The 26,974-nt window shown below is 39.5% G+C and overlaps 1 protein-coding gene across 2 annotated transcripts in view; it reads right to left on the reverse strand.

Annotated features, from left to right (window-relative positions):
• PITPNM3 (PITPNM family member 3) overlaps positions 1–26,974 on the reverse strand; it is a 119,021-nt gene that overhangs the window by 22,252 nt on the left and 69,795 nt on the right. For both annotated transcript variants that reach the window (XM_037411017.1, XM_037411026.1), the window contains exons 4-10: positions 25,907–25,983; positions 23,579–23,814; positions 18,764–18,953; positions 16,105–16,224; positions 9,252–9,433; positions 6,496–6,665; positions 1,533–1,703 (exon numbers count right to left, since the gene is read on the reverse strand). In XM_037411017.1, the coding sequence (XP_037266914.1) occupies positions 1,533–1,703; positions 6,496–6,665; positions 9,252–9,433; positions 16,105–16,224; positions 18,764–18,953; positions 23,579–23,814; positions 25,907–25,983 (1,146 nt within the window). The remainder of the gene's footprint in view (positions 1–1,532; positions 1,704–6,495; positions 6,666–9,251; positions 9,434–16,104; positions 16,225–18,763; positions 18,954–23,578; positions 23,815–25,906; positions 25,984–26,974) is intronic.

The raw sequence follows: 26,974 nt of genomic DNA on the forward strand, positions 1-26,974 counted from the left end.
AACCATATCATGGAACATTTGCTGATCATTAGCACTCAGAAATTTTTCTTTTATAAAACATCCAACAGACAGGGTTTTCCAAATTCACATGTTCTGTAGGGGAATCTTCTAACCCAGTACCTTAGAGGAACTCAAAAAACCACCAGTTATTCCCAAATCACTTATAAAGCCTCTGCTTCAAGAATAACTGAAGGGTTTACTTAAACCCAGCAAAGCTGGTAAAACGTACCAGCACAAGGTTTTCAATTCAAAAAGTAACCTAAGGGAACTATTCTTCCTATGACAGTTATTTAAAGGAGGGTTCAAGTTTGCAAGATACCCTTAGATGTGTCTCAGTGACAGAATGTGTGTCTAATTAACCAGCAAGATTTCCAAGTGGACAGTCAGCCCTTATAACAACTCCAAGTCAGAACACAAAGAAGGGAATGCACTTCCATTGAAAGAAAACTCAGACATGGAGGTGAGGAGAGAGCACATACTGTCTAGTTTGGATTGTCCCCCACCTTAGCTATTCCTTAAGTCAGTTCCTGAGAGACAACCAGATCTTTACATGTTTCAATGGAGCCAACACCTAGAAACCAACCTTCTGCAACTCAAGATCCACTGTTGCTTTTCAAACACTGATTTAACCAAACTGATCTGCATCTAATGTACACCATATTTGAGCAGATAAAACAAAGGAGTTCTGTGTATCCTACTGCACAGAACAGGTTCCTGATGATACAGTTCTAGCTCCAACAAACAGAAAACACTGCCATTTTACTGTATTAGCTTCCAACCTGAAACTCTGAATCCTGAAAAGCCTTTTGAAATGTCATACTGAGGACTGAATTCATGTCTGAATCTAGCAAAAATAAATCTAATGTGCACGCAAATACAGACACACACTAATTGATTTCTTTTTTGCATAATATGACAAGCCAAGATACTTCTTACCTGTATGATTTTATCTCATTTTCTATAAATCAAACCGGCACAATTCCTTCTACTAGCACCTTGCTCATCCATGTCTTCCTCATTCCTCTCCATAACAGTCTATTTCTGTTCTTTTCTGGATTCAAACATTTATTACTCAAGAGAACTATTGTTTAGCAGCCTACCTAGGAAAAGAGCTATCAAAAACCAATTTGCCCAATGCTCTGACTTGTCTTAGTAGATATCCTCAATAAACCAACCATAAGTGACAAAGAGAAACAGTATCTGGAGATCTAGGCAAAAGGTCAACTAACTGTAAAAATAAATTGTTTAAAATGACAGTCAAAGACATGGTAGTATGCAAGTGACACTTCAACTGAAGCAGCGGTATCACCTTCCAACCCCTCTTTAACACAAGTAGTATCACACAAAGCTCGTATGTTAAGAATGATTTTTTCTTGGTAATCTTCCTTGGTTCCACACTTGCTAAATATGTCTGTGCCATTCTGTCCCTGGTGTTTATGGCACACTGGTATTTCAAATCCTCTTGAGCTGTGTAAAGAGAGAATGCTTAAGAGAACAACAGGTAAGGAGACCTATAAAAACAGGCACTGTACCTAACTGGTGAGATCTTCCATCCCCCAGTGGGTATCTCTGGTACCGTGGGACGCTGAATGGAGGAAGGAGATGGAATCTTTTCTCCAGCAATGGCTCAAGTCTGCAGGCAGAGGGATCAGCAGAGTGAAAGAAACTGTACACTTGGCTGCAGGCTGGACGGACCTGGCATACTTGGATGAGAATGAGACAGAGGAAGAGAATTCAGTATTACTCCTTTACAATTGTCAAGAAGTCTATACAGAAACATGGTTAACATGGTCTTCTGCAAACTCCAGACTAGTATATATCTGGCCATAAGAAGTTTAACTGGTTTGCTATTTTGTATGGAAAGAACACTACACTGCAGAGAAATCACAATCTGAGATGCAGGCATGTAGCAGACATGAAGACCAGCCAGAGAAACACAGAAGGAAGGAAAAAGAAGCTTCAAAATCTTGTAAATACATTATTGAGCATTACAGCTATGATGCTCAGCACTTCAAGTATTTACCAGCAAAATGGTTTGATGGGCCTCTTACATACAGAGAACTTAAATCTAGGTGACAGCAGGAGCAGGTAGGTGTCAGGAAGCACTACAATTTCTGAAGTCACCCTTATGGAAGCTAACGCATAGAAATGAGGTTGCTCGCACTATAACAGTAAAGCCATGCTTATGATTATTGCTGAAGGTGTGCAGCTCCTGGGGATTTGGAGTTGCAACTGTAAATGCAAATCTGAAAATCACGTACTCAGCTAATAAGGCATTCTTTTGACTGTTTAGTCATACATAGCACCGAAGCATAACTTATACCCAGATGGGTGATCACATGAGACTGTCAAGGTCTGTAAAATAGTCGGTGTAGTCACTTTTCACCACACCGCACTTCAATCACACTGAGTCTTGCCTGTGCAAGCAAATAAATTCATTATAGGCTCATTAAACTTAGAATGGTTTGTATAGTACTGCCTTACATGTTACAACAGTCAGTTTATTAACTACAAGAGAAAAGGAATGACAAAAGTATTTAAACAATATGTTTGGGAATATTACATCTGCTCTCCATGAACTCCATGTAAGCAAGACACGGTTTCAAACCTGCTGCACTATACAATAAACGCTAAATGTTTTTTTGATAGAATTACTTTCATTGTGGTGGTAACAAAAACCTAGTAATATGTCTGATGTTCTTCCTTAGAAGACATGTTTGGCACAGCACTGTTCCCATGCACAAGCCAAACATATGCTTAATTGGAAACCATGAAGAAAGATGTTAGAGTTTTAATATAAGGTGTCATGGAATATTAGATCTAATGAAGTCTCTAAGTGACATCTCTCCACCCATCATGGAATAAAAAAAACCCCAAAACCCAGAAAAATTAAACCCACACTACTTACTTTCTCATTTTCAAAAGCAACAGTCATGGTATTTGTACATAAGCAAAACTAAAATGAGCAAACTTGATGCTGTACATCTTCCTCTGCTGCAGTCACAGTCACCAAGAGCTACATCAGAAACACTATATTCTTATAGGTTTTCTCAAGTGCTCTCCATGTTGCTGGAAGGACTTTAAAAATTCTCGTTCTGGTACTTGCTGCTACTAACGGTATACAGGGATAAATCTTCACAAAGACTATGTTGATGTTTCTGAGTTCTAAGCTTAATAGCTTAGGAAAAGATTGATACTGAGTTGCAGTATCAGCATTGCCATGAGCAGGTTACCGCAATGCTTGGTTTTGTTCTGTTTTGTTCTACAGAAGCTACAGCACATGCACAGCATTTTTTTTCTCAGGCTAGTAAGACAATTAACCTTCTACTGATCATAGAAAAAAACCTTCTCAAGATATCCTGAGATAGCTGAAAATACCATTCTCTAGCAGAGCCCAAGTACTTGGGCATCTTAAATCTTAACTATGATAATGAATCACAATCACATCCATGAGGGCCACACACTTTGTGTTGAACAGTCTAGAAGACTTCATGTCACGAAGATGTCAATACTCACAGCCTCTCAAGAAATTCTCTGGGACATATCTTCCAATAAGAATATACCTATATACAATCCAGTTCTGTCAAACCATGAACTTTTTTCTTCTTTGGACATGCAGTGTGCACTGTATTTTCCATTTACTGACTCACTCCGAGGATAAAGCAACATCTCTTTAATTCTGCAGGATTTTTGTCACACAAAGCAAACAATATGGGTATCTGGGGGCATTAATTGAAGCTTTGTGCGTTATATGTTGTGCCCTTCCCAGCTCTCTTTTTCAAACATTTTAAGATTGTTATCAGTGGCAATTACTAGGTTTCCAGCTGCAAGATAACCAAAACCTATTTGTAATGTCTGTTGTACGTTGATTTTTCTAGAAAGGATGGCTCTGTGCATCAACAAGCACATCTGGTAGCAGATGAAAAGAAAGTGGGAGATAATAAGACTGCTTGTAGAGGACACCACAGCATCCTTTCCCTTGCCCACTATCAAATAAATAGGAACTTCATGCCACCTTTGTTCCTTTTCCACCATTAAGCCAGTCATATGCAAACACTATTGCCTGTGAAGTTCTCCAGGAACCAGTATCAAGTACTCTTTTTTTTTTTTTTTTAAATTATTCTCCAAGTAGGGCACAAAATGTGCCCATCTATTTACTGTGCTATGAAAACTAAGTAAATTCTCTCATGTATTCCAGTTAATTGCATCACATGAGAAGCAGAGGAGAAACACCAGCAAGACCTCAAAGATCCAAGACTACTTTTGATGGCTTTCTTCAAGCTGCATTTTTTCAGTATTTGCCAGAAAAAAAGGAAACAGGTCACCTGTGTGAGAGCATTTAAGCACAGCAGAGATTAATTCTTTGCAAGGAAAGTATAATTCTCTTGCAGAGCTCAAGTATTGTGAAATACATTCTGTGAGGTACAGCACTGCCCTGCATTATAATTAAAATCATATTCTGGCAAGCCTAAAACTTTGACATATGTGTTTCGGGGTCTAGTGCTTATGAAGTAAAGCAGTAAACTGGGTATTCTCTTACTAAACTAGAGCTTCCTTCCCTAATGGGTAGTATATTGGTTTACTCTTTCTTTCTTGTCCTGCTTACTGTCAGAGTCAAACATAATGGAAGTGCCTAACGTAATTAAATCAGTTGCCTAATTTCACCTTCTAATACTTCTTGTACAGGAACTTTTCCTATATATGTCTGCCTTCTGTACATGCACAAGAGGCAGATGAGAGACAAAGAAAGCCAAAATACAGTAAGTTATTTTGTTTTTAAAATTGCCACCTAAGACAAATCCCAGTAGCCTCATTTTTACCTTCTTCATGCTTTGCCTGCATTTCAGTGAGGGAAAGGTATGATCAACTTGCAGAGCTTCCCCTGACCCAGTGAACCTACTTCACAATATAAGGTTTCATGAAGGCAACTCTCACCTATGTGAATCCAACATTACTTCTAAAGGGCATGTTTATATGGCCAACAATGACATTTAAATGTAATTGTCACACTTTTGAACACACAAGTGCTTTCACATGCAGCACAGCATCCAAGGGAAGGCTTTCAGACTGCAGAGAATTACACACAAACCGTATCACTTCAGAGCAATCCCTCTTGTAAAAAGCCACAATTCCATTACATTTTCACAGTTTTCAATACATGTGTACATTCCCTTGAAGTGAAATGTGATTTAATCTGTGCTCATCAAGACTGACTGATTGGAGGGGCTTTACCACACAGTCAACTGCTGACAGCCACCACTGACTATAGAAAAGATGTGTCAATGTCTGCCACTGCACTGCCAGTATTTTCTACTTACTGTGCAGTAACTGGCATCTGCTAATCAGCATTTTTCCTCAAAGACTCTAAAAACATGCCTAATGAAACAGATGCATGCTCTATTTCATATGTGATTCCAGATTAAATGTGTCCATTCTAATTCATTAAATGGAAACCATGACGTCTTGCAAAAATATCAATTCTAGCTCAAAGAATTGAATCCATGTGCACAAATTAACACCAACAGATTTTTCTACATGAAGTCCTACAAAAAAAATCCCTCAACTCCCTGCCCCAAACCCCACAGCAAAACCCCCACCCATCTTCAGAGGGAAGTGTTGCTAATCTTGTGCAGAAACCCCGAAGACAGAAAAAATCCTATCAGATTTCTAATGGTCTGAAAGACATGGGTTTGGTAATTTTTGTAATTATGGCAGGTAAAATAACTTTCAGTTTATATTACATTCCAGTTTATTCCCACAATCAACTGTGACTTTGAAAGCTCAGTCAAATGAAATTACCCAAAAGTCTATAAATTGAGAAGAAAAAAACCGGGAGTCCTGAATTGCTGTCTCTTCTCACTATTGCAAATCATTTTTCTCCTGCACCTCATAAATGACCACACCATTTCCTGTGAAGATACTGTGCTATCCAAACCTTATACAATGCAGAGAGTCAAAACACAAAATAAATTTTGAAAAGTAAGGTAAGCTCTTACTACTTTAACTGAAAAACTGGAAAAAAACAGATGCATTTAGAAATAAAACAAAAAAATCCTGTACGTGTCTGATCACCAGGCTCTATTACCAGAGAGGATAAAATGGCTTACAACCAAACACACCTGGGGGCCACCTTTACCCACGAAGCCAGATGTGAACAAGATGCAATGCCAAACCAAGCGCAGATGTTATTTTTGGTATCTTTTTCAAGGACTGATCCTTGGTGATCCGTGTAAGCTTCATGTTGTATGACATGGAATATATGATTAACAGGAGACTGAAAGACACACTATTGTAAATGTGTGAGCAGTGATACCCCCAGAACAACCCTCATCAACCTCACTACCTACCTACACTAGCCCTCCCCTCTTTTAGAGGAAGAAACTTACCTCACTCCCGGTCTTTCAGTAGGCTCCTTTATTTACCTCCTTTTATAAGATTTTCTTTGTTTACAAAGGTCATTAAACAGCCTGTATTCAACCCCCAGAGAAAGCTTACCATCCAGGCCAGGCAGAACAGTACTCCTCATGGCCAGCACCAAACCAAGTGGCGATCCAAAGAGGAAGAAATCAGACACCTCAAATTCAAATCGGCCCAGGTTTACTTCTGAGAGACTGGAATTCACAGGAGGAAAGTCTGCACCTTCTTTCAACACACTTGAGTGGATGCTGAGCAAAGAAAATGCATTGATACAACAATAATGAAGAGGGCATTCAGAGAAAAAATCCATTCCCCAAACAAGCTGCTTAGAAAGCTCTAGCATCTGTATCTAGATCCATGCAATAGGGCTTGAACTGAAGACAGATGCTGCAAATATAGCAGCCACTTATCATGATTTCCAGTGTGGCTATTCAGTATTTTTACTGCCTTCAACATGCAAGGGTTTTCTAAGATTATTCTACAGAATACTTACTGCTAAGTTACATAAGGACTCTGCAGACTGAGGTTTACCTCCTCTCCCTTTTTGCAGTACAGATGTATGTAAGTTTATTCTGAAACTTCTGCTACAAATTCTAACCTACTCAAGTTGTACAAGGACAAGGGTATTAAAAGGTTATAGTCAGAAAGTATGTTCCATGGGTACATAAAAAGCATTGTCCTAATCTATTTCCTGAGCTATGAACTAGAATTTCCTTATTTTCCAATTATTTATTACAGATTAAAATTACTGCTGCTTACAGACAACTTTAAGTGATTTAAATACTTTCACTTTGCATGCCATACATGCGTGAGGTAAATACAGGTCACCTGTCCCTCACTGACAAGAGAAAAGACTCGCCCCTCCTTTAGTTCTCCTGGAGATGCAATAACTACATTGAAAAGCAGAAAAGTAGCATATACACCTGCTGTCCAGTCAAGCGACAGAGCAGAACACGCCTTCACAGCGTGCAGAGCCTGACAGAGATGCTGACCATGCTGACTTCAACCAGAGCGGTAACTGAAGCCCCCATGAGTTATCTGCACACTACACTCTGCATCAGTGGTCAAGCATGGATCAGAACCCAGAAATCCTGAAGACTGGTCCCAAATCAGGCCAAGAGACCAGGCCCCTCTTTCAATCGGTGAACCTACTGACATTCTTGATTTATAACCTGATGTTCTTAACTGAAACTCTGGGGACCAGGCTTAGGGCCCCTTTAGGGAAGAAATGACGAAAGCCAAGCATTAAATCCATCATTGGCACAGCAGTTCAGTGATACCTCTCCATGGACAAAAAGCACAAGCAGACACACTGAAACACAACCACAGCATGTAGGACGAAGACACTTCTGTGTGAAAGAGCGATCTTTGTAACCTCATTACTCACACTGACACACCAGCTCTAAAATGCAGTAAAAGGAGCTCATGAGGAAAAGTCTTAGTGATCTTATGCAAGTCTCAGACAGGAATCCAAAAGCTTGGAATCTCTCTCTATGTACAGGGTGGGTCAGAGGATGACATGGTTTGGTCTGATTTGTTTTTCCCCTTACCTTACCAAGGAATTTTTTCTGCTATCTTCAGCCTGTGTTTGTCCAACTACTCCTCAATAACTTAGCAACAGTGTGAAGTCTGACAAGTCCAAAATGTGAATGAAAGGTAACACTTTTCTATCTGCTTGATTAAGTAGAGCTGAATGTAAAGCTTTCAGTTTAAAGTCAGATACACCAGAAATGAAAAAATGCTTGGAAAAAACATCATTATCTTTATCTTTTTAATTATCCCCCAAGTCTAAGTGCTTTATACAAGCCAACACTGTGCTTTAAACATAGCACAGTATTCCTTCCATACAAGGACCTAAAAGTGACTGACAAAAATAAGTCTTAATGCTTTCAGTCACAGACAAGCCAAAAACCCAACCATTCTGCCTCAGAGGAAACATATCGATATCCAGAAAACCCAATGGTTTGAAAATAAAAGCAGAACAGTCAACAAAACCAAAGCAAAATACATTCAATCAAAGCAAGAAAACACAATTACCTTTAACTGCTACTAACAAAACTGCCAGACTTGAAGTACAGTAGTAAGTCTGCAGTATACTCAACTGTAGCAGAACTGAAACTTCAACACACAATTAGACTTCTCCCTCTGCATCACTCCCAATAAAATAAAGGAAATAAGATGATGGACAGAAGAAAAAAAGCACAAAGAATTCTGGTAAGTAAAAAACGAAAACCCTTAGAACAGGCAGAAACAATGAGACAAAGGGAATCTTTATGTTCCCATCAAATCTGTGTTTTAAAGGCTTCTTAGGATCCAGGAAAGTCAATTAATTTAACGCTCCTCCCCCAGCCTCCTCATCATTTAAGACAAATGTTTATGCAGGGATTTTTTGTTTGTTTTAAAGATGATCTGAATAGCTCACAGATTAATGGGAGCACCTAAAGCAATTATTTCACTCTTTAAAGAATAACAGAACGGCTGTTAAGTGAAGTCAGAAGAATATTTAAAATGAAAAATGTAACAGAAATTTAGAATTATAAAGCATTCATCTATCTTGATTTGTGGGGGCTGCACTGAAGAAATGGAATGACCTGCATTCAGTTTTGCATATTCAAAACTCTCACAACTGAATAAAGATTAAATAAAAAGCCTCCACGTGAGCACATTCATACTAGACCCATTGTATCTAATTTTCTTTGAGGGGTATAAGGGACTTCAAGCAAACCTCTGGAAACACACCACAAACAATAGAAATTATTCTGTTGCTCTGATGCTGACAGGCTCCATTCAATAGCAAGTTCACTTCTTTTACTCAGTCATCAAACACTAGTTACCTAGACAGGAAAGCATGATGTTGGGTTATAGTATCACAGTCATAGGTGGATGAGTCACTCTGCTTCCGAGGCAGTGGCTGCCTTGGCTTCTCATCCTCCATGATTCCCGAGATGTCAATATTGCTTTTGCTCAGGCGTTTGCTGCCACCCAGACTGGAGTCCTCTGCTAAGAGGGGATTATCCTTCATAGAATGAACAGAGCAAAAGGAAGATTTAGACAGTGACCAAAATATGGCAGAGCTTATATGAAACGGTTGCAATGATACATTCGACCTCGCTTTATCCAAGAAAAGGATAGACCTTCTCTCTGCAGTAGAAGATAAGGAAACAGATGAATTCCCTGTAAGATGTATAGCCTAAAAGCTGGAAAGAGAATCAGAAATATTTGGTGTTTTGTGGGGTGGGTTTTTTTTTTTTGTTTTTCATTTAGTTGTTTTGGATTGTTTTTTTTGGTTGTTTTTTTTTGGGGGGGGGGGGGAGGGGCAGGGCAGGCAGGGAAGAGTAACACAAAAGCTTTATCCCTCAGGATTTCATCATTCTTAGAGAACTATACATATCATAAGGTAATCAGAAGGGGTCTTACCTGCGTGCACAAAATGCTCATTACAACATTAATGGTCTTGCTCATCATGTTCCATGGATGTGGGACCTGATTTTTTTAAGAATGTGAACTTCTGCGGGATGCAAGAGGAGACCAGTGGTACCATACCTTTAAGGTACCCCTTAAAATAGGAAATAGATTGTTTTATTGTTCATTTCCTCCAGCACTTCTGCAGCTTGCACGAACATCCTTCCTGACATTTCCCTATTATCCCCAGACTTTTATCGCTGCATCCATTTCAGTAGCCAATGCAAATACTGTTTTTCAAAACAAATGCCATCGCACTGAATCCCCCCATTCACACGTGAGATCTGGGTATATGAGGCATGCAAGATCTGGTTCTTTCTAACAACTAACAACTATGTAATCCAATCCTGTGTAAATCTCCTTCTATTCAAATCAACAATATAAGGCAGTGTGTGTGGCAGTGCCTGATGTTCATTTTTACAAAACTTTGAAGATACAAACATCAACAAGACACACTGGGATAACAGATACAGTTAAAAGCCCTTCCAACTGCATAATTACTGGTTTTCGTCCATATTCTACTAGCTCTTACAATGCAGTACTAGAATTCATGGGATGATATGATACAACTACCATTAACATCTTAATAACTTACAGAAGATTAGTTTAGGACCAGCATGTTCACAGTCAATTATTCCTGTGATAGTACAATGAAGAAAACAACATGCGTGTAGGAATCCCTTTCTGCATTTCATAGTAACATAGTAAAATGCACATCGTGCCAATTTTCATATGAAAGTCATGTAAAATTTAGGACCTTGTTTGGCATATACTAATGTATCTACAATGTTAAAACTAAGTCTCACTTCTGTAGCTGTTACTGCCAATGAGTGCAGAGAACTATTTCACGTGGCTCCTGCTGTGTGCTGACAGCTGACTGCCCCCAGTGTTTTGTGTGTTAAAGTCATGTAAAATCAAAATAAACTCTCCATCTAAAATATGTGTTTCTGTTAAGTTCAAGCCAGAACCAACTACAGGCCCTACTTGTCTTTTTTCATATCATCAGTAACTTTTATTTCAGCTGACACGAACCATGTAGCTTGATTTGCCCCACAGTTTCCAACCTTTCACTGAAGCTCTGTTACAACATCAGTCCTTTTTAGCAACTCTATCTATGCTCCAGAACACCAGGGACCTTTCTAAGCCAAAATTCCTATAACCAAAGCGTTCCTGACAAGAGTAACTTTTTACAAGTGAATTCCCAAGAACGTAAGTGAACATTTCTCTACCTGCTCGTGTCTCATGATTATCTTAACTGGTTCAGCAGTCAAAAGGCATTTATTTACCTCTTAGCCTTCATGATGAGTTCCGATCTCTAGCTTGTTCTCAAGCAACAGTGCCATGAAAATGCAATATATTTATGATTTTAAATTATAATTTGAATGCTACAAATAATCTGCAACCCTTGCCTAAAATTCCAATTTGGTGCTTTTAATATGAATAAATTTGTTAAGCGTGCATAAAAATATTCATGGTGGCAGGCAAAATGAAGGTGAATTCACATACACAGAGTGGAAAGGGATTTTTTAGAGATTGAACCAAAGCCCACGAAATGCACAGACAAATCCATTTATTTCAATGGGCTGTAGGTCAAGGTCTTAAACATCATACCATTAGTAACTCCTGAAAACCTTATCAGTGCTGTTAAGGCTCAGGGTTTCAACAAAACCCTGCTGACATTTTAAGGTGCTCTCCGTTAAAATCATATGGCAGATGCATCAGCGTCTCAGCTCCCATTACCTTTTAAAGAAGAATTCCTGTCAATAGAGAAAAACGGCAACCCTTGAAGGTGCCAAAACAAGAAAGCAGATGCAAGGAATTAGAACATTTTTGTTTATAACTCTTGATTTCCTGGTGGTCTCAGGAAGGCTGGCTGTTCGAAAGGCACAGCATTAACAGTAATGTAACACCAAACGCTTTTCTTCTAGTCACACACATTTCCTCACAGAATTTAAAAATCAGCTTGTGACACCACAGAACTCGTAAGACGACTTTTTAGTAACGGAAGCTAGCATCTCCATCCCTGAAAGATGGCAACAATTCACCTTTCTCTTCTAAACTTCAATAACAGGTTTTCTTTGCAGAGGGTATGTTCTTCTCTTGTGTCATAAGACAATCTCAGGCAGGTCAAGTTTTAGAGGAGTTTGACAGTCTCGGAAAAATACTGTGTGGGAAAAGCATGAAGCTCCCTCTTTCGCACTTCTATCATTAAAGCTAACCTAGCATACCCAGCATTTCAGTTGTGCATGTTGATTTACTGGGCACGACGTTTCCGTCAAAGACACAGGAGAATGCTAGCTGTTGAGATTTTTTGAGGTTTTTGGGATTTCTTTGTCAAACTCTAGAATAATAACCATCACCTAAAGCAAGTCAGCGGGACATGGCATATTATTATTGTACTGCAGAAGAAATCTTTATTTTCTTTGGTCAAAATCAACACATTTTAAACTTGATTTTCTATGGGTAAAACTCAGGTCTTCCAAAGTAGTTTTGGAAAGGACTGGGTCCCTGTGAGATGACCCTAGGGAAGGTCACTGGGAAATTGTGTGAAATTAGCTAGACACTGTACAAGAGAGCAGGATTCAAAGCTGTTCTTTTCCTTGTTGCATACAACTCTCTCCCCATGCTTACCTACATTTTCTCCAGCACTGCTCTCTGCAACTGTCTTCTTGGACATGGCATTATGCTGCTGCATTACACTGTTGAAGTGTCATTGTAACATTTTTCACAATTTGTAACAGAAAACGCCCCAAGTGAAAATAGACTTTATCATGCTCAGTACATTTAAGAAACTTGCAAAGAGTGTAAAATCCAACTAGACAAAACAGAGGATGTGAGGAAGAGTGCAAGGCTTACAGATGAAGACTGAGGCATGGTAAGTTAAGAGACTTGGCCAAAGTAATGCAGACTATTGAAAACATCCTAATTGAATATATTTCTCTGAAGCTACAGAAAGAATGAGTTCATAGGACACATATTTTCCATAAACTCAGTCAGTACGGGACCACATTAGCAGCTCTGTGCACGTGGGGTAAGATTTCATGTCAAGAAGAACCTAATCTGTTCTTCAGAATTATGTGGATGAGTTACAGGAAAACAAAACCATGACAGAAGCAGTATATGATCTACAAGATGAAGGTTCCTACACTGTACCACCTATAGCCTTCAACAGCCAAGAGGCTCCTGCCTTCTGTGACAAGTGAATAATTAGTTTTATTCCCAAGAACAGGGAACTATAGTTAGTGCCAGTTCTGGAGTTGGCTTTTATCCCATGAACAATCTGTTCATGTGATAGTCACTTGGGGACTGAACTGGGACCAAATTAATTTTACACGTTACTGAACAGCCATTCAATAGGGAAAGCCTGACAACCATTTCAGAGACAGAAGGTTATTTGGTAAGAATAACTATCACGGAGAAACTAACTTTTCTAAACTGTCACCATGTCTGGGCATCATGGTGAAGAGAAAGTGTTCAAATTTATAGTAGTCCGATACATTTAAAAAAAAAAAAAAGTCTTGTATTCAAACCTATTCAAAAAACCTGGCCAGATTTTAATCTCACTGGTTTGCGCGCTTAGGTTCACCTTCATGACACAGTTTTTCTTGTATAATGCAAAAGAAACTGAGCTAATCAGCATTTATAGTAGCCAGATCAGGGAGTGAGATATATTTCCAAAAAATACACTATACCACTTAAGAAGCTACTAGGCAACACGTCAGAAGAATGTTGAGGTGATCAATATAAAGCGTACTCACTGTATTTTCAACAGTTAAAAAGCTTGTTTTCTATCGCTACAAGCTCTTTCAATTCCCCCACATGCCACAATTAGAATCTCATCTGCAGTAAAATGGGATCAATGTTGAGATTTCAATTAGTCACCCACAGGTAGCTTTTATTTATTCTTGATTCACGTGAAGCAAATCATCAACTTTCTCCATCTGTTGTAACAAAGAGTCATCTATTCCTAAACTATGAATATTTTAGCTGTTGCAACAAGCAAGAACCTTCTTCCTTTTCTAAGAGACAGTGTTCCCAACCAAGTACAATGATTGCTAATACAAGGCTTTGGGTTTCCGCTTCCGAAGATGGCCCAAGTTCACGTCATCCTTCTGAACTTTAATAACCCAAGGAGTGATATGATGATAACGACAACAACACTTGCTTATTTGTTAGGTATTTTGACATTTACCAATGTGACTGTTTTTTACAGAGCAAGTGTTACTAGCCTGTTCTAAGCAGAGTAGTTTGCCCTACTTCAGATTCTTTTATTGAACACATAGGTAAATTTTCAAATACTCCCCTGTACACATGCAACAGTTATCGTGATCTCGGTAATCACATTTCTGCCTATACTGTAGAAACCACTATCTGTTATGGATAATCCTGACTTGTATTTACTGGAAACTAAAATACAGAAAACACTACAACACAGAAACCAATAAATACTCACCTGGGATATAGAAGAATGTACCAGCCTAATTCCTTATTTACATTGTCTCACTAAATTAACTGGTCCTCTCTCTCCAAAAGCAAGTTTCTAGTGCCTAAAACTGTGAACTATTCAGAGAATATAATGGTCACTGCATCACCAATCTAGCTTACTATTATAGACCACTTTGAAATAAACAGAGTAAGGAGGGAACTATACAAACCTGATTTACTATACTGTTGGGATTTACAACCAGAACATAAAATGCAGCAGCTGAGAGTACCTCACTCTCACCCTTATTTCCAAGTAGTTTCGTTTCACAAATGGCCCTGATATTTGTGAAATGGTAAAGGAAAAAACTCTCTTATATTTCTGTGTCTCAAACTCTTCCAATGAGATCAATTTCTACTGGAGACACCAAGAAAGGAGGAAAAAAAACCCCACCAGTAAAAAAAGAAGCCTTCTGAACATGTTTCACATGAGCAAGCTGAGAACAATGGACAGAAAGATAAGAAAGGGAAAGAATACTTAGTTCTTCTGAACACACAGTAGTAGAAATGAAGACGGGAGGAGAAAAGGGAAAAGATGGAGAAGGGAATGGGAAGAGCAGCTCTGTGGTATCAGGAAAGAGAGGAATACAGGAAAGTTGAAAGTCTAAGAGCCGGGAAGTCAAAAGAACCTGTGCTCCCTAAAGCCTGATCCCCTCTCTCAGATTCACCAGCAGCCCTTGCACAATCAACCCCACTTTAGAATTAGGATCCAGGAGGACCATTTCTCCATGTACTTTGCTTGCAATGCACTGTCCTCAGTGTTGGTACTATCAAAGGCTGGCTTCTGAGAATCCAGAGCCTTTTATTGGGGAGTAATTCTCCTTCCTGAAAGTATTTAGGAATGTCTCTCTGCTCAAGAGTACTCCTATCACACATAGCTCTCAATGAACCAGGCAGGTTGGTATCAGAACCCATTTTTGAGGAGACAGGTAACTAAAGAGTCAAGATATGAAACAATTTGGCCAGGGTCACAAAACCATCAAAGAACGGAGCACGGGCACCTCACTCAGTGCCAACTCTAATACATCACACCCCTTCTCCATATTCATTCATTCTGAAGCACATAAGAAAGAAAATTTAAGTTCAACTAATCTTAAGTGTTGAACACAATAATGAAGCTTACATGCTACCATGACTTTAAAAAACATTGTGCTTTCACTATCATAAGATCTTCCTGCATCACAATTAGAATCAGTCCTCCCTTCTCTCCAAATGTAACACTCATACAGCCACTGTTACACTCAGCAGTCCATTCACAGATCCTCAGATGACTTGCATTCCTAATCAGGAAGGAGGCATTCTTTCACCAGTCACTAAACTTATTCATGAACACATCTTAATGCTACACTACCCCCAGGCAGGGGCATAGGGAATTCCAGACTCTATGTGAATGAGTTAAAAGATTATGGAAAGAAAGATAAAAGATTTTGGCAAAACCAGGAGCCTACCAGCAGTTGCTGAGAGAGCACATGTTTGCATCTACAGTTAGGGATACAATAAAGGGCACTTGGTAACCCCAGTTTAGAAGATTTACAGATAAAGCCTTCACTTGTGATTTCTGTATAACATAAAACAGAAGCTGCAGACTTAATTTTCAGACGGCAATTCCTTGATATATGACCAAAATCCCGTGCTATCATGGCAATTTATCAAATCCTCAATTTTTCTCTGCTTTATATGGAGCTGATTTCCGCCAGGGAATGACTCTATAGGGTTTCAGCTGTGGGGAGTTTTTGTCTTCACCTGGATGCTGCTGATGCTTCCTCTCCTGCTACTGTTCCGACTCCCATCAGCTGTATTAGAATTATAGCAGACGGCATCAAAGCCCAAAATTCCTCCAATGCAGTCACCAATGAGACACACCTGAGGAGATAAAAATATTTTTGGGGGAGATGTAGCAAGTGTTTTAAAAGAAACAAAAAGCATCACAGCACTGCAGAGGAGTCGCAGTCTTACTTTATACCCTTGTTCCTGTTTTTTTACACCTCGGTTCCTACTCCAGCTGAAAATGTCTGGCCACTTTCTCCCAATTCCTTTTATCTCCAGATGTATGCTCTGTGCCAAGAACATCTGTCCCAGGGACTATTCTGACCAGCTGGGAGCTCTGCCAAATGGGCTAGAACTCTTCCAGCTGCCTGCAGCCAGATTCCAGCTTGAAAAGCCCAGATCATCAGACAACCAGTCTCAAAAAAAGATTTCAAGCTACTTAACATTTCCTTCAGAGTCATAGGGAGAAGGGGACCTCAACAGATTAAAAACAGTACTCCTCTATCAAGACAAGGGAACGGGAGTTCTAAATGAGGTATTAAGAAAGATTCGCTCTTGCTTCACTTTCAATATAAACATACAAGCTACATTCAAAGTATGGACCTGGGAATCCAAATACATAGAGAAAACTGGGAATTCAGTAGTCAGAGTAATTTCATGGCATGCTAGAATCTACCTCAGAAGCCAATTCCACTGAACACCTCTCCATCCCATAGGAGTTGATTCCTTCTCCCTGACCCCCTGCCTGTGCCTGAGGATGGGTAAGAGCTGTATTACCTTTCTCCTTGCTAACACCTGCTACAGTTGCACAGGTTCCAGCAACCCTCTCCAATTCTCAAACTGAAGCAAACATCTAGTCTGTTGTTCCCGACTCCAGTTAGTTTAACAGAAGACATTACCTCACCTTACAAACTTTAACTTGTTTCTAGCCTTTACGCAGCTTGACTACCACATTAGTCTACAAGTTTTGGGTAAGAGGATGTGCCGGTTTCTTCAAGAGAAGCGTGTTAGGAAAAGTAAATGCTTCAAGATGCATGTAGAGAAAAACCTCAAACTCCTCTTAGTGCATCTCCACATACCACGTTCTCTTAATTGAGTACATTTCTGGAGATAAAAGCATTTTTAAAAATAAAATAAAATACTGAAATACATTAAGGTAACATCTATCCTAACATAATTCTGGTTCTAAAGTTGTATACAATTTAACAGCGTGCTGATTTACTCTCTGATTTTCAGATTCCTACACCATGCAATGAAGTCCACGAAGAACAGAAAATTTTATGATACAGGTGACCTTAATAAAATTAACAGCACATTCGGGGGTGTGTGCTTGGTGGGATTAACAGTATCTGTTTCGATTTCAATTTACCATTCCATTTCTAATCCATCCTCATTATTATTGGCATTAATGTAATGGAATTAAATTGCGGCAGATACTGTATAAATCCAAAAAGCCAATCTCTGACCTAAGAACTTGCAATATAAATGGACAGAGGAGACCAATGTATGAAAGCAAAGATATACACAGGATGGGGGTCAGGTTATATGGTATGTATTTTAGAAGTACAGGACTAATTCAGCGGTAGAGTTAAGATTTCTATCTGAGGACCAAAGCAAAGCACTGCAGAGAGCACAGAGAAGTCACTTCCATTTTAACAATGCTGGTAATTGTTAATGGTGAAAATTCTGTGGAGCATACAGAGGTCATGCAGACTTTTCCATGAAAAATACTAACATATGTGGTTTGTAAAACCAAGGAGATTTCTTCGTAGTTTTATCAGAGAAAAAACCCCCGTAACACTCAATTTCTATTGAGATAATTGTTTTCACAGTTACTTCTGTAACTGGTATAATTCTTTACATAATCTCACCTTTCATAATGTTCTGTCACTGCAGCTGGGCTGTTTTTATGCTTCAAGCAGGAATAATTTACTATGGATATTAAAACTGGCTTCAAACCAAATTTTAGTCTAAGAATACTGATACGTCACAGCATGATGTTATTACTGCCACAGAAAAGAATTTGTGTAATGACACACACACTTTCCTTCAAAGATTACACTGTACCTTATATTAAATGTCTCCTCCCCCACCCTTTTTCTGAAGTCTGGAAGTCACTGTACTTTAACGAAGTCAACTGTTCTATTACTACTGTGATGGAGGCAAAAAAGAAATAGCTCTAGTTAAATGTTGGGATTCCTTATGCTCTTACTCAGAGATGTTCCAATTTTTCTATCAGCTATAGCAGGTGTGTAAGGAACTCAGTAACATAGATTATCATTTGCCTTGGGCTGGCATGCTCGTTCACCACTTCGCATACCACACTTACCTCACAGCTAAGGCTCTTCTACATTACCAGACTTAGTGGCAATACTTAGTAAGAGCAAAGAAGGTATAGTATCTTCTAGCAACTTAGGAAGTGTAAGGTTAGATACTGCATAGGATTCCAGAAGTGTCTTTCTCATGCTGGGCACTGAGAAGGCATTTTGCATAGGTAACCCCACGTTAACATTCATTCATCATATTGGCAGTATTGTCCTACACTCATAACTCAAACCCCTCAACACAATGGATTAAAAAGAAACTGCCTTGCTCCAAAGGAATTTTACTTTGATGTATGACAAAATAGTCCTACCTGTCCATTAAAACCAGCCCCATCTGTAGATTTGAGAAATTCATTGTAAACTTGATTGGCTCTACTGATCACCATGGCAACTGCATCCTGGTACTGAGGGGATGAAACAGCCAGCAAGGGCAAGGCAGCCAGTGGGATGTGGTCTTCACTGCTGCTGAGACAGCTCTCATCATAGCTGTAGGGATTTAGGCTAAAGAAGGACATGCTATCATCAGGAAAAACGCAAGAGGCAGCAGCACATAGCATTAGAGAATGAACAGTTACTTATTAACAGATATGGGGCCATTGCAGGTCACAATGACAGAATACAGAAATAATCATTTTCTCACAGAGTTCAAGCTTAAAAAGAAACCTCAAGGAGTTACGGCTTTATGTGAATGAGATCACGCTACAAGGCATTTCTGTAGTTAAACATATATGGTGCAATTTTTCCACATACAAGCAGACATAATTTAGAACAGCAGAGATTACTCCATTTTACTTTTTTTTTTTCCAATATGGTAACTTACTACATCAAAGAATGGAATCCAATCATCACAATGGAATATTGTTTCCTAGAACACAAGTGTGACAGATATATAGTTCAAAAGCACAGAAAAACATTTTCCCAGTGTCTCACCCTTTCAAAAAGATGCAACAAAGCTGCACGCATTATGAAATCATACGTCAATGTTTGCACAGTAAAATTTTGCAAAACAAGAGGTCACTTGGCTGAAAATTTAAGTTAGATTTGATAGGATGTCAGCTTTATTTTATCTTGAATGTGCAAGTTTCTCAGTATATTTGCCAATTGTGTCTTGAATTACTTGTTATTAATGAGTGGGGAAAACAATTCACAGAGCACCAAGATGCAAGGTACGTTACTGTGTGCCAGATTTTCTTACAGTAAGTTGACTGCCCTTTAGAGATTGAAGGAAAGTCAGAAGAATTTTGGTTAAGCTCATCTGAAGTTCATCCAGAGCTGCAGGCAGGCAACTTCATCGTATTTTGTATTTACTTTCTTTAGGAACTTGGTGGGCTATCACAGTATTAGAAAGCTGGCTGCCTGAAATGGAATTAGTCTGTGTCTTTGCTAATACCTGCATCCCTGAGACTATAACAGGGTCATGGAAGATGAACAGAAGACTTGCAACACTCAAGTATGAAAGCTGGTCCATGTTCATGTCCTTACCCTCACTGGACATTTCCACACTTGCCTCCTGCTGAAGCACTCCAATGATTTGGTATTTTTCATCCAAAACAGTATACGTTTCTATGTCCTGGAGCTCAGCTGGTCTGCCAAGCTGTGTCAATTTACCGATTTAACAAAGCTTCATTTTGCCAGCTGATTAGAAGATCCAAATGCACAGCAAACATAGTTACGAATACTAACTCTCAAAAATTAAAAAAGAACTTGAAAACCTACATAAGAAGGCCTCATCTACTATAACAATTGGCATATAACACCTCAGAAAGGGAAAGGAACAAACATAGGAGAAAAAACAATTATGAAGTAAATGTTTGAAATGGAAAAAAATACCTGCATATATTTTCATAATAAAAGTAAAATGCAAACAATATTCATAAGAGAACTACACAAAACAGAGTCAATGGAAAAATAAATAGCTGGTTTGTAGCCAAAGGAATATAGATAAAACTGAAATTGAGCAATTATTGTCTAGACAATTAATCACAGTTAATTGGCTATGAAATGAGGGTTTGGGATTTTTAATTCCAATTTATTTTATTGTAAACGTTGCAGCTGCAGAGACCTCCATTGTTATCCTGCATTGTTATTGTAGGCACAACACAAAGGGAAGAAAGATCCAGACTGAAAGAGCGTATGGAAGAGATGGAAGTTGTTTATCATAGGGGACATGCTAAGTATTAGTGCTGAAGCTGAGACAAACAGGTAAAATATCATCACTGGAGCTGAGAGGAGCACAAGTCTTGTTATCTTGATGCACGGGCAGGACACTGCAGGAGGTCCTTCCCAAGCACCACCTTGGAAAGGTCATGGCGGGTAAGACTACACCTGGCTCCCAGGGGAGAAGTGACTGACAGCACAGTGGCACCTGCCAGTGGGGATGGACTGAGGTTGCACCATGGAGATGGAGGGTGAGAGGTTATCCAGCCTAGGGGAGAGCAGGGAGGAAAGGAGGAACAAGGGAATAAAATCTTATTCTGAATGCAGAAAGCACCTGGCCAGATGCAGATCAAGACAAAACACTGGTCCCTCCTCAAAACTTCCTCAGGTCAACAGTACCCGACCACAGCAGAAGTGAAAGGAGAAAGCAGAGGGGCAAATCACCCATATAGTAACATTAGTTGGATAACTGTCGCACAAAAGTTCTTTGACATTTATGGTTTGCCTATCTCACTCTATCCTGACAGTCCTAGGGACTTGCTACTGCTGTTTCTGAATTCCATATATGCATTTACTTCCTCCACTTTCCGGATTAAAGAGAAGTAAGGAATAGAAAATAGTCAAATCATAATGACTGGACTCCTCCATATACTTTCTAATTAAATTATAAAAGTATTTTAAAAAAATTGATTAGGAAAATGCAACACCAAGAGCTGCAGGACCCACCACTGTGCAAGGAGCGTGCAAGGGGCTGAGCACTCCAAAACTCATTCAATAAAATACTTCCATTCATTTTATTACTCATATGCTTACTATCCTACTTAAGTGTTTCTTTACTAAATTTAACTTCTGTTTTGCCCCTTTTCCCCTTCTTTCTTAAGTTTTCTTCTACCCACCCCCCACCCCCCCTAAATTTGCAATTACTGTTCTTCAGTTTGGCTAATACTATAATTTAGGAGCTCTAGTCTGAGGCGCGAATCAACGTATGCTCATCAAATCATATGCTACAAAAAGCGTAACAGTTGATCCACTCAGGGATATTTTTCTCCCTGAAAAGGGAAGAGATGGCATCCAAGTCATCTAGCTGGAATAAGAACGTGCCTTAGTTTTAACCCTTACCTGTTCTTAGCAGCAAAGACAGAGATAAGCGTCACAGGAGATGAGTCATGCATTATAAATGTACACATGTTGCACAAACAGTGTGTCTTTCTGATTTATAGAAAAGATACAGGAAACTGAAAGTGATGGGAGTAGATGGCAGCAAACCAGATTAAACAATCTGAACCAATTACCAGGTGGAGTGATTTTACTTTGAAAGATCCCTTTCCTTTAACCCACCATTCATCAAGCAGGGAGGAAAACCACATAGGTGCATTCAGATGAAAAGTCCCAGTGGAATCCCTCTGAACCCAGGTGTGCAGCGCACAGACACAGCGTAATTCACAAGGTAAACTGAGGGTTGTACTACCTTGGCACGCACCTTGCCTGCACATTCAGAAAATGGAGGATACATTCAAACCAAATGAGATCTTGTGCTGCTGCTTAGTCAGTCATCTGGCTCACCCTCGATCAAATATTACAATAATTAAAAACACACTTCCTCTCCTACAGCTTGCTAAATGGAATGTTTACAAGTTTAGGTTTCATAACTGCATCCTGGAGTTCTGGCTATGAAATTTGCTGGCATGAAGCTGCAGAAACGTGAGAGCAGGGAATCATCTCTCCTTTTGTCAGTCCTAGATGGGTACATACATACATACATGCAAGAACGTACCAAGGCAATACTAATCTTATGTGAGTGCTTGGAATGATTCTGCAGGACATTCAAACATCCAGCTTGCCTATTTTCAGTACTCTAGCTATTCAGTATTTCAGTATTCTAGAATACAGTGTGCTGCAACAAGGAGGAATAAAAACACCAGAGAAAGAAAGTGCGAGCTCTCTTCATTTGGGCTGCCAGCACACACTTTTCCACAGTAGCAGCTCTTCTTCCAGATAGTTGGGACCTGCAGGCCCTGTGTTATAGGATACCACAGAGACACTACTGAGACCTGTGTTAATCAATGGCCCAATTGGGCAAGGATGCTCTCCCAAACACTCTTTGACACTTCACCTCCCCTTCTACTATCAGTCTTCTTGCTTTACAGGGCAGCGATTTGGACATACACACATTTTTTCCTGGTTGTACTCCCCCTTGATGTGAACTGTCAGGCACACCTTCCATCATTCTGGTCTGCACCCTGCTACCTTTTCTTCCTATACACCTGTAGCTACTTTAAGTCCAGCTAGTATTTCAGAACTTTAATGTATTCCCCATCTCTCCTCTCTAACTGTCATCTGGACACCAGGCATCATCATTCCCACACTTTATGGTCCAAAACACAGTTGCAGACCTCCTTAACCCTTCTGCAGGATTTTTGGCTCTACATGAGGTTCAAATGAAGCCTTGGGCACTATATTGAAACAAAAAGACTATAAAAGTCACCATCACTTAGGGGAAGCCTCAGACAAAACCAAGATAATGTTCTCTGATCAGAAAAGAACTCAAGCAAATCTGATTGATTCTCTCCTCCCCATCACTACAGAGTTCACTAGTTATTGCTGGTTTACACTTGGTGGAAAACCTGAAGCAGACCCAAGAGTGTGTGTTTCTTTCTCCTTTCTCTATCATGCCATATTTATGTCATGGAAAATACCACTAAAGAAAGAAGTGTTACCTGAAAAGGTTCTCTCATTTAATGAGTGAATTGCAAGACTGAAAAAGTGAGTGAGGAAGAGCAGCTACTGAAGCTGATACATCCAATGAAAGATTTCATTCGTTATTTCTAAACTCATTTCACTAGAGCCACAGGGACAAATAACAACTTCAAAGAGATTTCAAGATTTTAATCCTTTCCCTTACTGAATATTCTCTATCTGCTCAGCTATCTGCTACAATACTGCTTGGAAATACTTACTAAAATACTTACTTGGAAACAAGAGAGAAAGCTGCTGAACAGATTGCTGGGCAGGGAACAAGTCTGATTAAGATGTGGCCCAAAGCAGCAGGGAAATGGGCTTGGGTCACTTTCTCAAACACAGAACTGAAGGTGTTGATGTCTGCCAGCTTGCTGCTGTGGTCCCCACCTCCAGTGTCTAAGATGCTCCCCCCATGGAGGATCAAAATTAGCACATGAGTTTTGCAGTTCTGGTGTTGAACTCCTTCCTGTGAGAAAAACAGAATAAGAATGGAGGACGCATTTTTATGGACAGTGTTGGTACACTTGGTGTCAGTGTTCACAAGCAGTTAGCAGTGATTTTTTTCTCCCACCCCCACTGTGATCCTTTTGTGATATTTGCCTTCGCAGAGCATGTGTGTGCCCTGTGTTCCATTTAATTTAAGTATGTCTGAACTAGGCAGGGCACACTATGCTCTGTCAGAAAACCCTTGCAGCACAGATGCAGATCAGCAAAGATTATAAACAGCTTTGTGTAGATCAAAAGCTATTTTAAATCTATTGAGACTGGAGAAGAATTCCAGTATCCACAGACAGCCTAAGTGAATGTCTGTCTAGGTATCGTGGATGAGGATCCTGCATTTACTGGAAAGGTTCTAACTCAAATCATCACAGGTTCTAAAAAGACATCCAGGAGAAGATGATACAGTTATCTCAGCCTTTTGAGATTGGCAACTTCTTATTAATATGAAAAATGGAGCTCGCTTACCCAGACATTTACTGAAAGAGTGAAAAAAAAAATGTATCACTGCTGATATCCATATTTATGGGTATGTGTACAATAAACAAGACATTACCTACTTGAGACTGGAAAAACATTCTGAATGCCTGACAACTCCACTTTTTTTTTTTCTTATTTATCCCTTGAGAGTTATGTACACTCAAAGAACAACTCAGTAATACATTAAAAGATAAGGACTTTTTTTTATAAATCTTGACTGCCACTTACTTCTTTGCTTTGGATCATGTGATTCCTGGAGACTTCCTAGTTCCTGACCAAATATGAACATGCAACAAAAAGAACAGTAACATTTCCTGTATTTGTCTGAGGATTGTTAATTACTAGATTAAGTGATTCAATGAGACTCAGGCAATGTTCTGGACACTTCATTCTTAAGTTCTAGAACAAAAGTCACAGTCTACAACAGTAAATATAAAAGAGAAGAATTGCTCTGAGTTTAACAAGAATAACATTAATCAGAACAGCTGCCAAGTAAACACACACACACACTCTCTTCAGGCTGTAGTTTAGTGAGGGATAGGGGCGGACCTGTTGTTAACATGCACAAAAAAATTGGTAACTTTAGCACCTGCCTAATGGTAATAAAGAAATGGTTGAAAATTAGAGCATTATAAGCCGTTCCACAGAGCTACTCTCTGTTCAGCCCATGATTTTTAGTATCCAGTGGAAGTATTTATTGTGAAGGGATTTTGCTGATCTGCCTTCTATCTACTTAAGTACTGGATCTCACGAAATTTTTGAGGTTCCACTTTGCTGAAATTTTCTATTTCCCTTTCCATATGGTCCCATTCCAGTTATTCAGAAGAAAAATTTAATTCTCTTTAAAAGCTAAGAGTAGGTCCTTCCACAGGCAATGCCAGCTTGTAAGTAAGTGGCACTGCTGATAGGTTGGTTGGAACTGTGAAAGCTTCAAAACAGAGGGAAAAATTCAAGCAGGTCAGTATTGCTAAAGTCACTGTTACAAAAAGTCTCTCAGCTGGTTTTAACTGGTATCCTTCACAGGAGGACTCAAAGGGAATGAAATTAATTAGCCTCTCAGCAGTAGCTCAGCCATGACTGAGACAAGGGGCTTTAACGGCTAATCAAAATGACATCTGAAGTCAAAGACTGTCATTGTTTTCAGTGGGCTGTAGGATCTGAATTCTTCAAAAATGGACATTTCCATTGCCTGTCCTATGTGTGGACATAGGACCTTCATCAGATAGCTGGAATGAACATAACTTTTTTAGATTCTTTGCTGCTTCTAAAAGAAAGCAGTTCTGTTACTATCAGTCTCATGACTGCTGCTGAATCTGCTTCACAAAACCTGTGTTTCCACTGAAGTACTAAGTAGACCTAACAACTTCTCGTCAGAGAACTGGGTCATATTTCCACCTAAGTTAATTCTGCAACATCTAAAATGCTTCTGATGATTTTCAGTGATTGCATGTGCATCTACTGAACAAAGGAAAGACACACGAAACCATCAACGGGTTTATAATTCCATAATACAATATGAGACTGTTTTCACAATGTACTCCTTGGAAACCAGTACAGCTTGTTTTGGGAAACAATCTCACCTCACTGTCCTCATGTATTTCGATACTGCCTTGTTCTGGGAACCTTTGTTTTCTTGAAGAGGCTCTATATAATTCACCTGAAAGGAAGAGAGACATAATTAATCATACAAATATTTGGCTGCCTCATCTTTTACGTACATCTGTGGAGGTAAGGCACATTTCTACTTTCAAGACAGAAACATCTCTTCACAGGAATTCCTGTGGACAAACAGAACAATAAACGAGGTTTCTAATAAGGCCTGCATATTAGAGGCTCTTCTATTCTTAACAGCAACATTAAAAACCAGATTCAGGTCCTTATACAGAGGTGTGTAGTACCAATGCAGCTGCTGTTGGTCATCTGTGCCTTTCCAGAGCAGCAGCAGAAGAGGTCATCTGAGATTCTGCATCATATTTGCTCGTCCCATACATCTTAGATACTCCGGTATGTCTTAAATGGCACTAAACACCTACATATAGGCAAGTGAATTAAGCCTTCAAAGTTCTCTAAAGACCTTCAAGATCCAGCTCTTCCACAAACCTCTGTGACTACCTGCAAAACTCCCAGAAATAACTGCAATGGCCCATTACCAGGATGCAAAATAGGAGTAACAGACCATAGAGCAAAAGACAGTTTCCCTCAAAAAACCTTGTAACCTGAAAAATAGGAAGTGACATTGCAGAGAAACACAGTGCTTTGCTAATACCTTTCTACGACAGGATCATGTATGCAACACCCTCTGTTACAGACACAACGAAAGTCTCTTCATCGACTTTGGAGCATGACCAAACAGACCCCAAGACCCACTTGCGACTACTTCTCAGGCAGACTGGCTAGACAGCAACCTGCTCTAAGTGGTGGAACATTCAGGATATCAGCTTTAAGACCATGAGACTGTCCACTGTCTGGCCTTGGGAAGCAAAACTTAGGAAGCACTTCTTTATAAAGAGAGTGGTCAAACACTGGAACGTGCTTCCTAGAGAGGTGGTCAATGCCCCATGCCTGTCAGTGTTTGGGCATTTGGACAATAACCTTCATAATGTGCTTTAAGTTTTGGTCAGCCCTGAAGTGGCCAGGCAGTTGGACTA

The sequence above is a fragment of the Falco rusticolus genome, chromosome 1 (genome assembly GCF_015220075.1).
Source record: "Falco rusticolus isolate bFalRus1 chromosome 1, bFalRus1.pri, whole genome shotgun sequence".
In the NCBI taxonomy this organism is placed as follows: Eukaryota; Metazoa; Chordata; class Aves; order Falconiformes; family Falconidae; genus Falco; species Falco rusticolus.